At 35.6% G+C, this 18,713-nt stretch overlaps 1 protein-coding gene and 1 long non-coding RNA gene across 7 annotated transcripts in view; one reads left to right on the top strand and one right to left on the bottom strand.

The window, feature by feature from the left end:
• Positions 1 to 18,713, bottom strand: part of SCN9A (sodium voltage-gated channel alpha subunit 9) — a 166,829-nt gene that overhangs the window by 15,751 nt on the left and 132,365 nt on the right. Inside the window, exons 19-23 of the mRNA XM_019458336.2 lie at positions 13,076 to 13,230; positions 9,034 to 9,207; positions 5,351 to 5,473; positions 1,391 to 1,672; positions 895 to 948 (exon numbers count right to left, since the gene is read on the bottom strand). Of these exons, the coding sequence (XP_019313881.2) occupies positions 895 to 948; positions 1,391 to 1,672; positions 5,351 to 5,473; positions 9,034 to 9,207; positions 13,076 to 13,230 (788 nt within the window). The remainder of the gene's footprint in view (positions 1 to 894; positions 949 to 1,390; positions 1,673 to 5,350; positions 5,474 to 9,033; positions 9,208 to 13,075; positions 13,231 to 18,713) is intronic.
• Positions 1 to 18,713, top strand: part of LOC109272374 (uncharacterized) — a 117,519-nt gene that overhangs the window by 61,094 nt on the left and 37,712 nt on the right. The gene's annotated exons all lie outside the window — the stretch shown is intronic.

The raw sequence follows: 18,713 nt of genomic DNA, 5'->3' as shown, positions 1-18,713 counted from the left end.
GATTTTGTTTTTTTCATGGTCTGACAAGTTAATCCAGACAGTGCTATCCTTGGTGAACTTGGCTTTTCAGAAGCCATGGCATCTTGAGGATCAGCCTAAACCTTCTTAAAATTTATTCAACATTAAGCATTAAGCGTTAAGCAATAAATATTTATTGCATGCTTACTATGTACATGAATATAATCTTCAAATGACTACAAAGGACTTAACCATATGTAGTACTTGTTCTCAGATTGGTAGGACAGACCATCTGGTAACTAACTGAACTGAAGTATGTTATTTATTTCCCGAAAAAAAAAAAAACTGTAAAGAATGCGATACCATATTTATTTAAATTTTATTGATTTTTTTTTCTTCATTTGATTACACAAATGTCTTCACTGGATTTAACTTCTTAGCATGGAACTCATTTCACATAAACCCTTCCAGAGCATTTTAAACATAAAAACAACAAAATCTATGAATAAAAAAATTTAAAACCCATGAGTAACTTATGATATTTAATTTTTATTTTGATAAATGTATTTATTGAGCACTTATTGCCAGGGTGTGCAAAGTGCTCTACTTACATTTTCTGGTTGGTTCCTCAGAACAATCCCATGACATGGACAGTAATTTTTTTTTTCTTTTTACAGCCAATAAACAAGCTGAGAGAGGCAAAGTAATTTGCTCAAAGTCAGTTACAGAGCTTATATATGATAGAGCCAGAATTTGAGTTAAGCTCTGTCCCCGAATGCTGCACACGTCATCACTAGGCTATTATTGGGTGGAAGGAAGTTCTTCATTTTGTGTGTACGTACCAAGGGCTCCTTGGAGCTACTATTTGAAAATGGCTGACCTAAACTCAGGAGCTTTAAAAACTGTAGAGTTTGTGTTATATTGACCAATACTTACATTAACAGAATCAACAGCTGCATACATAATATCCATCCATCCCTTAAATGTTGCCTGTAAATATAACAATAGAATCTGAATGTGAAGCTCACACTCTAAAATAGCCATACACGAATTCAGTCCATTTATTGTTACATTTATTAAGTGATATCGAATCACTGAATTTTACTCTATTTCAAAATATCAATTTAATATAAAGATGCTATGTCGAGCACCAAAAGGACATAGTGCCAAGTCACATTGTAAATCTTAGCCCTAGTTAATTATTTCCAGGTTGTTACAATTCCTGAAAATTTTGCACGTGAACTTTAATTTTTCCAGAGGTAGAGTTTTCCAGAACATGTCTTATAGGCACATGTTCTATGAAAGACCAAGTCTCTCTTTAAAGTCACAAAGTACATTATCTTTAACTTCTAGTTAATAGATTAAACAATGAATTATATCCTTCATCCAGAGTCCACTACAATATCAAGCATTCATGACAGGGCTCACTTACAACTTGAAGCAGAGACAGGTAACCAAGTCCAACATTATCAAAGTTCACCTTCAGGTTTTTCCACCGCACATTTTGACTAATGTTCATCAGTGCAGAACAGTCGGAACGATTTTTAACTAGACTTGTTGGAAAACGTGACCCATCTGTGGTATTAACACACTCATAGAACTTCCCAGCAAACAAATTTACTCCCATGATGCTAAATATTAGCCAGAATATAAGACACACAAGTAGCACATTCATGATGGAAGGAATTGCACCTATGAGTGCATTCACGACCACCTAGTATTCAAAGGAAAGAAAAGGATGATTAGGATTAGTAAAAATGTTACATGGTCCACATTAATGAAACACAATGCAGAATTAAGGAAATTAGAAAAGCCACCCTTACATGTTTAAGACATCAAATCACCAAGCAACATGTATTAACTATCTATGCTTAGTAGTATGCCAACCAAGACAAACGAGACAGGAGCCCTGTGATCGATAAGCTTACTTAAAATATTTGATAAACACATTGAAAGTATTAGCAACAGTGCAAAACAAAGTAGCTAAAAATGATACCATAGCTTAAATAAATGAAAAAATAAAAATAATAAACCAAAAACCTGATATATGTAAGGTGAAGTCGTAAATCTGCATAATCTAGGGGAAAAAAAGAAATTTCTAAGTATAAATGATAAAAAATAAATAAAATGTACATTTAAAGGTCAGTGCTAGCCCTAGATTTGTCAGTGCTAAAATTCTCCTATATAGAGAAACCACTGGTGTATATAAGCAGGAGTTAAGGTTGGGAGTCTTTCAGCGTATGAACCCCTTATATTTAATTGGTTCTGCTAGTTGTATGGTACTGAATTCAATTAAGACCTTGGGACCTCAGTTTCTTCATCTACAAAAGGAGAGCCATCTGTTCAAATTTATTATTCTAGCTCTAAATATACTTTATATATAAGTCCTGGGCTAAATATAGATAATGCTTGCCTTGGTTAAAATAAAAATGAAATAGTTTATCATTAGTTAATACTTCCTTTATTTCAGCTTTTCAGCATTTCCACTGCTATTAATCACTGGTGCCTCTTGCCACTCCAATTTTCCTGCATGGACACTATTGTAGCATTTATCACTCTCCAGATTTTCTTAATTACCCCATCTTTCGAAACCTACCTGTCTTTTTATATTTCAGCTCTAGTCTGTATTTGAGTCCAAATGTGTTAAAGACTAATTTGTTAAGTGAGAGCACTGTGCTCCCTCTTTTTTCCAAGCAGTGAAACATTAAGAATCTTTGACCATCTTTGAGATTTTCTAGAGCAGGGGTTGGTGAGCATTTTCTTAAGTATTTTTAGGCTTTGAGGGTTATATGTTCTCTGTTGCAAGTATTCAATTCTGCTCCCGTAGCAATAGATTATAAACAAATGGGCATGGCTGAGAGGCAATAAAACTTCCTTTACAAAACAGGCAATCAGCCTGTGGGCTTTAGTTTGTTGACCTCTGACCTAGAGCAATAGTACCTAGGGTCTGTGGGCCACTGAGCTTCCATGCCAGCATAAAATTCTGTGAAAAACATTATGGTTGTATTTTTTTTTTTTTTTTAACGAAGAGCTGATTCATAGTGTTATGAGATCCTTATAGTGTACGTGACACTAAAAGGGTTAGGAAACACAGGAGTAGAGAATAAAGTTCAAAGTGGTCAACTCTTGTTCAAGCCTATGCTTTCATCCTTACTTCCTGCTAACCTCCACACTGTGCTTATCACTGAGGCACATTTTTCCTTCTAGTCCTTGCTCAAACATGCCTTGCACACTCAACCCTATGTTTCTCTACCAACTAGCATCTCTGCCTGGAATGTCTAGGTGCCTGGGGGTTGAGGCCCACTATTTAAGTCATGGCTCCAAAGTCACCTCCTTGTGAGGCCTTCCTACACTTCCCAAGGTAGCTACTCTAGCCTCCATGGTCCTGTAGTACTGTGAGCTTACCATTTCATAGCAGATGTCATAGAGTAACCACTGTTTCCCTGTCTGTCTCTCCATGACTTTTGTCCCCACTCAGTCTTGGGGGACTGGGGTCTCTTCACCATTGTACTCTTTTTATAGCCTAATAGCTGACACATAGTTGGTGTTTAAAATGTTTGCTGAAAGAATGTGAGTAATGGTGGTCTCTGAGGGAGATAGATACATATTGGTCTGATGAGCAGCCATTTGGGAAAGTCAATAAGCTTGAGATCCTCAAGACTCAAAGGAAGCTAACTACATAATGCCTCAAATCATCATTTCATTTACTCTTCAGAATGATCCTGCAGTGGGAAGGAACATATCCTTTTATGTGGTTAATAAATGCTACAGAGATATATCTGCTCCTCCAAATCTATTAAAACATTCTCCAATTATTGATAAAAAACAAACAGCAAAGAGGGTAGAATAATGGGCTAGCTTAATTGCTGAGGGAAGTAGCTTGTAGGGTAAAATACATTCTTTGTTCAAGAAAATGCAGTAGATGGTCTGTGTGAGTCCAGATAGGAGTCATAAGTTCCAGATCAACTGTAACATTCTACCAATGCTCAAAAAATGAAGTTAATGTCAATGGATTCCAATACTATCTTTCTGTGTGATAACACAACTTGTAATTTTTCAATTCTTATATGATAAAAGTATTGAATTACACTTATGAATATTTGTGTATAATTATGATCTCTCACATACACTGGAGCCATTATACATTGGATGCATTCAACACTAGACATGACAGTCATAGTTTAGCAGGGATAACCCTGAAGATCTGCTGGACTAAAAGATCTCTGATATTCACCTTAGGCTTCAGATTTCTGAGCCCCACCCCAGAGTTCATGATTCAGTAGGTCGGGAGGAGGGCCTGGGCATCTGCATTTCTAATAAATTCTTAGATGATGCTGATGGCTGGTCTGTAGATCACACTTCAGTGAGATAGACTAATCTGCATGTTAAGTTGTTCAGAGACTACAGGTAGAGAGGCAGTCAGATAAACCAGTACAAAATAATATAATAAGGATTTTGTGTGTCTGAACATAAAGGGAGGATGATCACTTATGCCTGGTGGTGAAGAGACAAAGCAAATATAAATTGGGGCTTAATGGCTGGGTAGGTGTCTGCTATACTGGGGAGCTAGGGTTGAGACAGGGCAGGGAGAAGCACTCTCAGCCAAGAGAACGACAGAAGCATGAGAAAGCAGGTATAAACCTGGTAAAAAAATAAATTTGAGGAGAGCAGAAATAAGTGAGGATATGGACTATTTAGAGAAAATAAGGTCATTGTCCCGCATGTATTTTATGAAGTTGCTGGTTTAATACAGCTCTGAAAGCTAGGTTGCTAGTAATTATTTTTCTCACCTTGTTTGTCTCTGCAAAATGGTCTCGTTTCAGGCACCATGCAGCCTTGTGCAAATTCAGTAAATTTTCAGAGCTTTAGTTTTCTCAAATGCAATTTGGATATCATTCGACTATTATTGAAACATTTATTTTAAGGATGAAATTTAAGGTGGTGGCTGATGCCCCTTGACTTCCCTGATTTTTCTTATGACTCCTACCAGGGTAGCTCTTTAAAAAAAATATTTTTTCAACACCTGATACAGGCAAGTCCTTGATGACTGGTATTTGGGAGATGTTATCAGAACTAATAGTGTCCCCTTCACCTAAATTTCCTAGCATAGGGAAGATTTTCATTTAAAAAGGGAGAAGTCACTTATTTGGATTACTGCCTAACAGTATTACGTGAAGGAGGCATTATTGTATTTGATTTACTCTTTGTTAAACAATATGCACTGAATACTGTGTATATGAATATCTATACACATATATAAACATTACATCTATATATATACATACATATATGTGTATATAAACAGTCCATTCTTTCTACATACTTATTTTTCATATTTTATACTCCATTTAGAAAATAGAATATTATACTAGAACGTTTAGCATTTTCTTACCCTCATTCCTTCAAATCTAGATAAAGCTCTTAGAGGTCTTAAAGCTCTAAGTGTCCGAAGGGATTTAATGGGGCCAAGGTCTGAGTAGCCGAGAGTGTTTGCGACTAAAGTAACCAAAGAAACCTACAAAAAATAAAATTTTCATTAATCATTTCAATGAAATAATAAAGCATAAAGAGGAAAAGTCAAATTCAAAGATCACTAACAGCAGACCAATAAGAATAATATGATTTTAAATATCAAATTGTCTTGTCATTGGCTAAAAATAGGTAAGATGTGCTTTTGTTAAGGAAATATATTTAAAGAAAGGTTAATGAAAATAAAAGAAATAATAGAAGGAAAGTAGTTTCTTACCCTGAATAAAAATCACACATTCTTTTTACACATTTGTAGTCAATGATTATATAATTGCTTATTAATATGTTTATGCTTGATATATTTAATTAGATATGCTATATATTTAATTAGAGCAACTTATGTTATACATTTATGCTATGCATTTAATTAGAGCAACTATCAAAATTTCAATTATAATAAAACCCAGGGTATAAGAAAGTGTGTGATTTTGAAGCTAAGTCATAAGAGTGTGGCATTAATTCAGGCAAACCTATGTTTCAGTGTAAACATTATTCAAAAGCGTTTTGAAGACTCATGATTTTGAGACGGAGTTAATTCCCCACAAGGCTGTTCTGCCTTGTGATTTATCAGAACTGGCACCAAAAAGATTTACCTAGTAATAGACACTGGGAGAAAAATCTCAATTGTATTGAAGAGAGCAAAAAATAGATGATCTCACTGGCTTTGCAATCAACACAGACATACGGACCTTCATCATGTGAGACCTGCCACAATTACCATAATCAGTATGCAACAGAAATTAGTGTTCTTACAATAAACTATTTTAGAAGAAAGAACATGGACAGAAATAAAATCAATACACATTTTGGTAATAGAGCAATGAGCTCCTCAATGACCTTACATCTGGATCTGTAAATGCATGAAGTCTCTGAGTGCCTTCCATTTAAAATATTCATTTGTTGTTACACTGCGTGTAGCAGGAAGTAATGTCTAAGAACAATGTCCAGAATGTAGCTTTTCATTATGAATGAAGTAATGACTAAAAGATTCAAGTTTTCCAGGGAAGACTAGGAACACCTGAGAGTCATTGTTCTTATATTTAACTATTGACAGAGTAGAAAAATTCAGCGCTTACAAGTTCACTGCTCCTGCTATCAGAGACAAGTAAACTGATTTCTGAATCAAAATGCGTTGAAGACTTTTGTTCTTTCTCATACGGTTACTTCCAAAAGCCTCAATGTTGTGCAGGTTTGGTGGTACAGTAGTGAGCATAGCTGCCTTCCAAATGTCTCAGTGTAACATTGTTTATTTTTAAGTCCTTTATATTATATATCCAGCAGAACTAATTGTCTGTCCCTCATATCATTTGAAATTCACCCAAGTCATTCAGGTCTATTATTTTCCACTTAAATACACTTAAGAAAATGTACTTTTTAATCAGGACAACAAGTATTCCCTTTTAATCAGGAAAAAAATTTTCAAATGTTTATTACAATTTTTTTAATGTCTATTGATTTTTGAGAGACAGAGCATGAGCAGAGGAGGGGCAGAGAGAGAGGCAGACACAGCATCCAAAGCAGGCTCCAGGCTCTGAGCTGTCAGCACAGAGCACGATGTGGGGTTCGAACTCACAGGTCTTGAGATCATGACCTGAGCTGAAGCTGGATGCTTAACAGACTGAGTCACCCAGGTGCCCCTCTCTTTCTTAAAATACATTCTTGTAAACTTAAAATACATACTTGTAAACTTCTATTTCACAGGCTGAGTGATGAAAGTAACTATGTTTGTGATAATGTTTTTAAAGGTTTTTAAATACCTTAAATATTTTATAATAACCCATAAAAGACCCAATCATATTTAATGGTTAAGAGAAAAGAAAAGAAAAAGCCTACATTCTTTCTATCATTTCTTCTTATTTTGTTTAGCCTTTCTTTAAATCTATTATGTTACAAAAGCATTTTTCTTACCATTTATTTTTCTATCTAGTAACTAGGTAACATATATATAAAGGTAAATTAAAAAAAATCAAACAATATGAAATCACTAACATAAAGTATCAAAAATTAGAGATCAGATCTCACAGAGAAAGCCTAAGATAACATAAGAGGTGTAATGTATAGCTATATCTCAATAAAAAAATTGTTTTTGCATATCACCTATATAGAAAGCAAATGTTAATTATTGTTTTTAATATTTTATATTTTGACCTGTTAAAAAGAACTTACTAAGCTTTGGATAACAATTGAGAAATTAAACTTTTGAGTAGAAATGATGAGTTTTGTTTTAATTTTGTAGTCAGATTTTGCTATTTATAGTCATTCTTACTTGTAATTTTGATATCTATGAATGATGCTATATTTTTCTTTGCTGAAAAGTTTAATGATGCAAACTGGTGGTTAAATGTTAGAGCACTTGTTAACATTATAAATATTTGCATGTTGCCCTCTAATTCCAGACATCAGATGGAAAACAACTCCCTAAAAATTATAACTTATTATAAGATGTCCTTTCCCTAGCCACAAAGACTAGATTTTGGAAAATCTAGGGAAATTAGTAATAGATGGAAGAACATAAATCATTCTGAGAAAAATTAGATTTGGATATTGAGGTCAAAACTTAAAAAAGCCTTTTAAAATAATATAAAATATAATAACATAATTATTATATGTGATATATTATTAAATTATATTATTAAAATATAAAATAAAATAGAGAACACTAAACAAGAATAAATTGGATGTTGCACCATTTCTATTTGAGATGCCTTAATCTCACAGCTATTTTAGGATCTCTTTCTTATTTCAACAAGATTCCCAAAAAAATATTTTTGCTTTGTTAAAAATAATTTGTAAACTTAACCTTGTTTATATATTTTCCATCATTCAAGTGTTGAACGGTTCTCTGAATTTATTACTTGACATTGTCAATGCGTATTTTTCTGTTCCATTGCCACTCCAGAGATTAAGGGTAGGTTGGATGTTTCAGGTGGGGACAAGAGTGTGACTCATTTTGGTTTTCCCTTTCATTGTGGAAGAGATAAATATTTTGAAATGCATGCCTCTCCATTTCCCTAACACAGAGTTATACAGCTTTTGTGTCACCACTTTTACATAACTTTCAGCTAACACATCAGCTTGATACATCCCTTATTGTCTTTTATTTTCTAATTTTATATTGTAAAAAAAAAAAATCAATATTTTATCTTTTTAATCTATGCCTCTACCCTCTTCCATTCCCACACCCACCTCCTAGTGTTTCATTTTGTTCTCATTCCCAACAGGAATGATATTTGAATTATGTATACATACGTGTATATAAAATCACATTTTCTCTTACTGCAGAAAACACATGCAAAGTAAATTATAAATGTTAGAATGGCACAGAAAATAATTTGCATTCGTTGAAGAACTTCTCTTTTAATACTCCTTACAGAGATATTTCTACTGGCTATATTAGTATTTCAAAAAAGCCCATAAATGTATAGTCTGAAAGTACAAGAAGCTAACCAAAATTAAAATATGATAACAAACAACATTAATGAAGGTTCTTCAGAACACTTATTTATAAGAATACAGCCTCTTTTGAAATTTAGTCAAAGTACCTACATCAACAATTAAGAAATCCAGCCAACACCAGGCATTGGTGAAATACGTTTTATAACCATATGCTACCCATTTTAGAAGCATTTCCAGAATGAAGATGTAAGTGAATATCTTGTCAGCATACTCGAGGATAATCTTAATGGTCTTTTTCTTTTCAATATATATATCTTCAAAAGCCTGTGAAAATAATAGTCAAATTTCAATTCATATCCAACTTAAAGCTTATGATTCATAACAAACACAGGAAATAAAGTTCTGGTGAAGAAACCACTGAAAGATAATACTGTTATGGGCTAGCTGACTTTCTTCTGGTTTACAGCGACTATATAACACTTAGTTTTAGACTACTTACCAGTATGCACTGCTGGGCACCAGACATTAAGGGAAAGGATGCAAAGAATAACTTTTATAATCCTCTAAAAAGAACCATGATCTCTCATACTTGCAGCAATTTCCACTTTATCTGACTCCCCTTTATCTCTCTCCAAATGGGATAAATCCTAATAACTTAAGACATGATTCCCAGATCAGCTTGTCATATATATTTTTCTCACCCTGCACTCTCTTTCACACCACCAGTAGTAGGATTTGGAGACTCTCCTCCAGTTCTTATATGTGTGTTCACTCCCAGTGCCTAGCACTGTGTCAAGAACACAGTAGGAGACAAGGAAAAGTTTGCTCAATGAATGAATGAATGCAGTATCTTAACAGGGCTGCAGAACACAGAGGATTTTTCTTTGAATCTTGCACAATATTTTATCATTCATTTAAAGCTTAAGCTCTACAAATCACTATTTGCATTCATTCCATGAATGCAGCACCTTTTAACACTCTTCTAGAACTTTTAGTAAGTGACAGATGATGATTCTATGGCCATAGTCACAAGTCCCTTGGGAAATAATTTGAATACACTTAACAAATTCAGCTCAGTGAGGACACTGAAAATGACTGCTGACCTAAACAGGTATAGAGCATTAGGATTTTCCTTCTCTCTTTCTCTCTCTCTCTCTCTCTCTCTCTCTCTCTCTCTCTCATGAACTGGGAAGAGAGGCAGAGGTGAGGAGAGACAGAGAATCTTGAACAGGCTCCACACTCAGTGTGGAGCTCGACACAGGGCTCAATCCCATGACCCTGGAATCATGACTTGAGCTAAAATCAAGAGTTGGATGCTCAACTAAGTGAGCCACCTGGGCACCCCAGTATTCTCTTTCTTGTTTAAGCAATATTCACTTTGTGGAAGAACATGAAAGTCAAAGGACCCGTACCCTTATAGTGGTTGACATTATACTACCCACCCATAGCCATGGGCTTGTCCAGTTTCTTCTTATTATTATAAGTCCTTCTATCAATACTTTCAAAATGATCCTTGGCACTTATTGCAAACTGTTGGTATCAGTATTGAAGAAGGCAGAGAAGTTGGGACACAGACAATGGGCAGACCTACCAAGATGATAAAAGAGATTCTAGCACCTAGCAGAAGTTCTGAAAGTCAGTGGCACTGAAGTACAAGAAGAAACTTCCAGCCTTCAGGGTTTTGGGGCCTCCCTTCTCCAGGTTGTAGAGGAATCAGGCAAGCTACTGAGATAAACTATGGCAATGCTTCAGTACTTGAGATGCAAAGTTATTTTTTTTTAAGTTTATTTATTTTGAGAGAGAGCATGGGGAGGAGCAGAGAGAGGGAGAGAGAGAGAACCCCACACAGTCTCTGTATTGTCAGTGCATGGAGCCCAATGTGGGGCTTGAACCCACGAACCATGAGATCATGACCTGAACCAAGATCAAGAGTTGGACACTCAATCTACTGAGCCACTCAGGTGCCCCTTGAAATGCAAAGTTTAAGGAAGGGGCTTTAAGGAAAGAACGAGAGTGATATTCCTGGAACTGAGGTGGAAAGCAGGACCAGTAGCAAGTCTTAATGCTGAGAGCCAAACACTGTGCCTGAATACACCTTGCTCTGACTAGTCCCAGAGCTGGAAACTGGATTCAGTCTGCAGGGTTCCTAGCTAGCTTCCAGGACTAGTTATGTGACTGCGGGAGCAAGGAGGCAAGGACATCATTATATGAGCTCCACCAATGTGGGGTGTAGGTTTTACTGTTACTCATTTCAGTTACTATTCATTTGTTTTTATGTGGTGTGTACTCTCCCTTTTGAGGGACCACAAATCAGTGAAAAGATATAGTAGCTTTGATTTTAGACCTCAGGTATGAGTCTGTTGTTTACTAGCTTTAGGACATTAACTAACTTTTTAAACTCTCTTCCCTGCTTCCTCATTGGTAAAATAAGCAAAATAATCATAATCTCACAGGATTGTTTAAATATTAAGTGAAAAAACCTATATAAATATCTTGAAGCATAATAAATATGTACTGAATTTGAATTGTTACCTTTCATTTATTTTACAGACAGGTATTTTAAAAATCTAGCTCAACTGGCAAACTCCCTGAGTAAAAACAGCAGTTTCTTAAACTACCTTTCTCTTTTCTTCTTCATATAATTCACTTGAATTTCAGTTTTGAAAGAGCCTCTTGCCAAAAATGTCATCTTCCTTTGGACATTTTGAATCAAGGATTACTCTAAACTTTTCTTTAATTTTTTTTTTTCTCTCCTTTCTAACAGTCTCAGTCTCATGTGTGACTCAGCACGGAATAAACTTCATTAGGTATTAGGAATTAGATTCCTACTTGCATTCCACCAGATAAGAAGAGAGGCATTTTTTAACATTCATTTTCTGTTTCAGGAGAAGTCATCCACTGTGGGCCCGTGCATCCCTGCATGTCCTTGTTGGATAGGCCAAGAATGCAAGGCCCTGACTGGCTTCACTCTGGCTATTTCTCAGGGTTGTTTTTGCAACAAGCAACCTTGAGGAATAGAGACAGTGTCCCTGTCTGGGACGAAAAGCAAGGTTGCATACTGCTTGCTATAAAAGGACAGGGTTCCCTAAATTTAGGGCTCTTCAGCTGTGATGCTAAACCACTGTGTGTGCACCAGTCATTTACCCCCCTGCCATGCCCTCATGAGACTTGGGGATTAGTGGAACCAACATAAACATGTTGAAGTTCATGTTGCTTCCAAAATCATGAGTAATAAAATTCTTTGTCTCTGACTTGGAAGTCTCCTATCTTCTACCAGCATCCATGAAACAGCAACAGGTTAACTTCTTATAAGTAGAGTAAAATCCAAAATTCATGAAGACTATCTATGAGGCAATTTACAACTTTCTTGAGTATTGTGTCTTCAGTATAGTGGAATTTCCAGTGGTATCTCTAGCTGGAACTGGATTTCTAATGGTTCATCTCTGGTCGTGTCAGCAGGAAAGCCAAATAAGTAAGAAAAGGCTCAGGGAGTGCGAAACTCTCCTAGAAAGTACTTTCAACTCTCATAGAAAGTGCTTGGTATATGTGCAAGAATGAGAATGTGGTCTTTCTCACCCTAATATTACAGCTTGTGTTTCAAGATCTTCATAAGCTGACACTGACTGTCTTTGTCACAGTACCTGTGGTTACCACTCTCTTTCCTGTGTTTGTTCTTCCTCCAACATCACTTTCTACAGGTTGGCAACTTTTAATGTGCTGAATACCTCCTGATTTTTTATGCTTCCTTATCCCTGTACACTTGTTCCCCTCAGCCCACCCTGTCTCTCTGGAGGATCCCTGTTAATCTTCCTAGATCTCGCACAACATCAACTATCTTTCTTAAATTCCAACCAGACAATAGTTCGTCTCTTGCTACAGAGCTTTATCAAGTATATTCCTCACTTACAAACACATCCCAGTGCTGTAATCACTTGTGCCTCTCTCCCCAGTGCTCTCTTGGGAAAAGTACCTGGATCTTAGCCACCTTCGCATTCAAGACAGCAAGAATAATGCCGGCCATGTAGTAGTGCTCAGCAAATATTTACTGAACTAAGCTAAATTTTTGTCCTAGCACTAATTATAGGGCTTCATTTTTAGGCAAAACAACTTTCCATGTTATTTTTATCCTCCAACTCATTTATTAAAAATACTGACTTACTCAAGAGATTGCTTTAGGTGTCATATCACTTACCAGAGCGCCACTGCTGAGCAGGATCATGAGAACAATAAAGCTTTCAAACCAACTGTGTTCAACTATTCTGTAGCAGGTTTTCCTGATGTTCCACCAGATTTTTCCTTTCCCTGACTCTACGTCAACTTGGCAGCATGGGAATCTCTGCACACAACCTGGCAAGAGAGACATTCATGTAAAATCTTGATACTCAGAATAAATAAAATGCTTAAAATACCCTATTTAATGTGAAGCTTTCCCTGTGATGTCCCTCAACAGAATAATTGCTAACATTTACAATGCAGCTTTAAATAGATTCAACTTGAATAGATTCAATTAAAAATAACTTGTCAATGATTCTAACTTAAAATGTATTCTTGTCTTCTGTACTTCCTTGATTTCTTGTCAATCTCTTCCATGATGTTTAGGCCACTTTTTTTTTTCTTCCATTATTGCAGTCCTCATACTGTGCTGATACATGGTGAACTCTGAATGAATGAATATTAAACTAAATCTGAGGACAAAATGCTTTTCAGGACCTTCTTTGCTGACAAACTAATTTTCCTTGATGTGGATCTCATCTACAATTTCTGCTACTTCCACTCTATTAAAAAAAAAAACAAAAAACTGTGCCAAGCACCATTCTAGATAATATTAAGAGAATTGGTATAAGTTTCTAAAATTATGTTCAAAAGAAATAGATCTTCATTAGAATATTCAGGTAAAACTGTTTCAAGTACTCTATGTTAAAAGTAACTTGGGACATGTGGGTGGCTCAGCAGTTAAATGTCTGACTTTGGCTCAGGTCATGATCTCACGGTTGGTGGGTTCGAGCCCCGTGTCAGGCTCTGTGCTGACAGCTCAGAGCCTGGGGCCTGCTTTGAATTCTGTGTCTCCCTCTCTGTCTGCCCCTCCCCCACTTGCATTCTCTCTCACTTTCAAAAAAATAACATTAAAAAATGTTAAAAAAATAAAAACAACTCTGTCTTTGTAATCATAGATATAAAACATGCTGCTTTGGCATGTTGAGGAACATTTAATTTAAAATTTTTTTACCATTTATTATCTTTTGTATACTTAGCTGTGTATATAATTTCTTCTCCTCAGGGAATTTATTTTTGGTTTTGATTAGGCAGATAAATATAGAAATAAATGACTGTAACTGGATAAAGCAACTGAAACCACAGATGTAAAGGGGTTATTTGGTAGCATGGAAGAAGTCTACCTAACCTGGCTTGTTTGCTCAGGAGTGGTTGGAACTTTGTGGAAGGAAGAGCTGGAGCCTGAATTGAGTCAAAGTATTAGCCAAAAAGAGTATGGGTGGAATGCCCTGCCAAGGAAGCAAAATGTGTTATGCATAGGAATATAAGCAGTTCAGAGTGGTGATGAAAGCACAGTGTATACAAGAGGCATGGATGAGAAATGAGGTTAGAGAAATTGGTCAGATTATGGAAAACATTTTCTATCACATGAAGGAGTTTGGTGTATATCCTAGAGACTATGAGGAGTATGTGGAAGGTTGCAAGCAGAAAATGATATAGGCAGATGCAATTTAAATAGATATCAACAGTTGAATGGAGGATAATCTGGAAGAGAAGAAAAAGGAGAGTGAAGGTGTAGAGGGACTCAGAGCCAGAAAACCATTTAGGATTCTGGCATAGTAGCCTTACCAAGAGGAGCAGGTTATGGCAACTTCTAGTTTCTAGAGCAATAACGGATTGAAGACATGTTTGGCAGGTAAAGTCAGATGGATTTACAGACTTACTGGATATGTGATGTTAGAGAAAGGGAGGACTCCCAGAACAACTGGGTGAAGGTCAGCAATGAAATGAAAAACAAAAGTGTGGGAGCTACTTGGCAGAGTTTGAGTTTGAGATGCTGGTGGGACTTCCAAATACCAATATCCTGCAGATATCTGGAGGTCTGAATCTGTAGCTCAGGGGGTAAGTCTGGGCTAGGAAAGAACAGTTTTGAGGTCACACAAAAAATATATTTTAGGATAAGGAGAGAAAAAAGGGCCAAGTCTGGAACATCTTAAAACAGTTAATATTAAGGAACAGAATGCAATGGTGTTCACCCATTGCTGGATGAATGCTGGAGCCAGCCATTCACCCATTCACCCATTGCTGAATGAATGCTGGAGCCAGTTCACCCAGGCTGTTGATAACTCATTGTTCAATTGTCAGGAATTTTTGTGAGCCTGTTGTTAAATGCAGCAATCCTCAAGCATTAAATTATGTGAACTTAAAACTACAGCTTACCTTTTTTATTTGTTTGTTTTTAATGTTTATTTTTGAGAGAGAGACACACACAGTGTGAGTGGGGGAGGGCAGGGAAGAGGGGGAGACACAGAATCCAAAGCAGGCTCGAGGCTCTGAGCTGTTAACACAGAGCCTGACATGGGGCTCAAACCCACAAACTGCGAGATCATGACCTGAGCCCATATCAGACACTTAACCGACTGAGCCACCCAAGCACCCCGAAATTATAACTTACTTTTGAAAGGATAAGAAACACTTAAAACATATCACTTTCTAATCATTTCAGTTTATCTGTGCTCTTGAGTATATGTGTATATTCTCTCTGGATTATGGAAAATTTGGACTACTGTCGTCTCTTCCCAACTCCACATTTGGTGAAGTCACATCAGTAGTTTGAAATAAGCCATGGTGGGGATCTTTACACTACAAAAGTCATCAAATGCTATAAACCAGGGCTTGTTGGTTTTCTAGAGTAAACTTAATAAAGTAATGGAAGAATGTTAGTAAAATATATAAAACAATGAGTATCATATTCATAGCCATGACACTATGAACAGCACAAAAAATTGAGGAAATATTCTTTCGTTATTCAAATTCTATTATCTGAGATTTGCAAACATCATTGATGAATGAGTGAAGTTCTGGCATATAGTTTCTTTGTCTCACTTTCACCTTACTGATTAACATAAATGAAAATACCAACCAACCTTCGGGTTAAAACTATACTTGTTCATCAATTGCAATCATTGATTATCTATAAATACCAAATTTTACTAAAATCTAACAAAGGCATTCTGTGAGAATCAATGAGCTATATGGAATGTACAATAGGAATATTATTTATATTATTACTTGTAAATCATGTGCCACACATCCTTTATATCTATAAAATTCATAGTAAACTGAGGTACATATTCATACTTTATTTTTCTTGGAGAACAGTGGTGAAACATTTACCTGTACCCCACTAGGATAGGTGGAATAAGAGAAAACCTTGAAGGAGAAGGAGACAGAGTGGAAGTGGGAGAGATGTATAAGTAAATAAGTAAATAAGTAAGGCAGTAAATAAGTCAGGGAGTAATAAGGTTCTGGACAGAACCATGACCAAGAGAGACCCAGAAAGATAATGACTGAAATTTTAAAAATTAAATATAAAAAATTGAAGTTGATTTAAAAAAAAACCCACAATTACTTTGAAAAAGAGGAAGAACTGAAAAAAGAGGAACTACAATTCATTTCTCTCTTAAAAATTTTCCTTTTACAACCGTCATGCCCTGCTGGTGGGAATGTAAATTAGTGCAGCCACTGCGGAAAACAGTATGGAAGTTCTTCAAAAAGTTAGAAACAGAAACACTATATGATCCAAACATTTCACTATTGGGTACTTACCCGAAGAAAACAAAAACACAAATTTGAAAAGATACATGCACCCCTATGTTTATTGCAGCATTATTTAAAATAGCCACGTCCGTTGACAGATAAATGGATAAAGAAGATATGGTATATATACATATCATGGGTTATTACCCAACCATAAAAAAAGAATGAGATCTTGCCATTTAGGACAATATGGATAGATCTAGAGAGTATTCTGCTAAGTGAAATAGAGAAAAACAAATACCATATGATTTCATTTACATATAGAATCTAAAAAACAAATGAATAAACAAACATATATAGCAGAAACACACCCATAAATAGAGAACAAATTGATGGTTTCCAGGGGCAGGGAGTGGGGGGATGGGCAAAAGGTATGAAGAGGAGTGGAAGGTACAGGCTTCCACTTATGAAATGAATTAGTCACAGGATGAAAGGTATAGCATAGGGAATACAGTCGATACTACATAGAAGAGCACTGTATGGTGACAGATGGTAGCCATACTTGTGGTGAGCATTAACATAATGTATACATTGGATGAATCACTATGTTGTACACCTGAAACTAACATAACATTGTGTGTCAACTATACTTCAATAAAAAAAAAAATCACTGAAAAAAATGTTTTTCCTTCCAACTGGAGGGAAGGTAAAAAGGTGGGAGAGCACTTTTTAGATACTTGTTTCAGAGGTATGCAAGTTAGCCATTAAAAAAATTTTCCTGTTTTATAAAACAATATATTTAATTAAAAATACTGAGCCTCTCAAGTAATAACTCAGATAATCATAAAGTGTATGACTTGAAACAACAAAACTAGAATTCTCTTGAACTGTACTGTTTAGACAATGTCTTATTATGGTTTCTTTTATGATTCTAAAATGAAATTAGTTCATTGATCTAAGTAATATGAGGTATATCTGGCACTTTAATTTCCAGCACTATAAAAATGTAGCAAGCTATGTTTTGTTTTGTTTCTCAAAAGTCTCTGTATTTTGCGATTGTGTGCATTTTATGTGTTCCTGTCCTTTCTCTCTGGAAACTTTTAAGCTCCAAGAAGGCTAAAACTTATCAGTTATGCCCTTCATTTCTGCTCACGGTACTTAACCATATTCTTCTACATGGTTTAATATGTCATGTATAGTTGACTTAAAAGACATAATTCCCCTCCAAATGTAGTTCTAAAATAATCCAAGCATTAGTCATGATCTGAAAGATCATATCTCTGCAAATTCTAGAATTTACAAAACTTGGATGGAAATTGGATTAGATTGGATGAAAAAAAAAAAGCCCAGAATGAATAGGAAATATACATGTGCCTTCATTTATCCAACATTAATTATAGTTAACATAACCTCAGATCTGAACGAATTTATCTTCATTGTATTTAAACAAGCACCATACCTCTCAAATGCACTTAATAAAGTTAGAATATTTTGGAGGCTTCATAAACATGTTTTTAATATTTATTTATTTTTGAGAGAGAGAGAGAGAGAGTGAGTAGGGGGAGAGAGAGAGGGAGACACAGAATCCCAAGCAGGCTCCAGGCTCTGAACTGTCAGCACAGAGCCCAACGTGGGGCTTGAACCCATGAACCATGAGATCATGACCTGAGCTGAAGTTGGATGCTTAACCAACTGAGCCACCCAGGTGCCCCTAGAATATTTTATAAAATAATGTGGGAGAATAGTAAAAAGGTAGGACCAAAAATTGACTCCCAGATAATCTCTTCCTGAGCAAAAGAAAACAGGAGGAGTGAAAAAATTTAGGATGGTAGTATTTTTTTATATTAACTTAATGCTTTAGACTTTATAAATTATCATAAAATAAAAACAAAGATCTTGTGCAGAACAGAATCTATCTGTCTCAAGTATAATTTACCAGAGAAGAAAGTTTCCTTTTTAAGATTTTACTATCTGAGATTTACTTTTGTCAGTCTTAAAATTGAAGAGAAATATTATTCTTAGGATTTTAGATTTAGGCAAGAAAAGGGACTATACGTTCTAATTAGAAAAGTAAGATT

Source organism: Panthera pardus, unplaced genomic scaffold (assembly GCF_024362965.1).
Source record: "Panthera pardus isolate Hobbes unplaced genomic scaffold, ASM2436296v1 HiC_scaffold_10, whole genome shotgun sequence".
Classification (NCBI taxonomy): domain Eukaryota; kingdom Metazoa; phylum Chordata; class Mammalia; order Carnivora; family Felidae; genus Panthera; species Panthera pardus.
The sequence above is the reverse complement of the archived record's forward strand: the minus strand, read 5'-3'. Positions and strand labels throughout refer to the sequence as shown.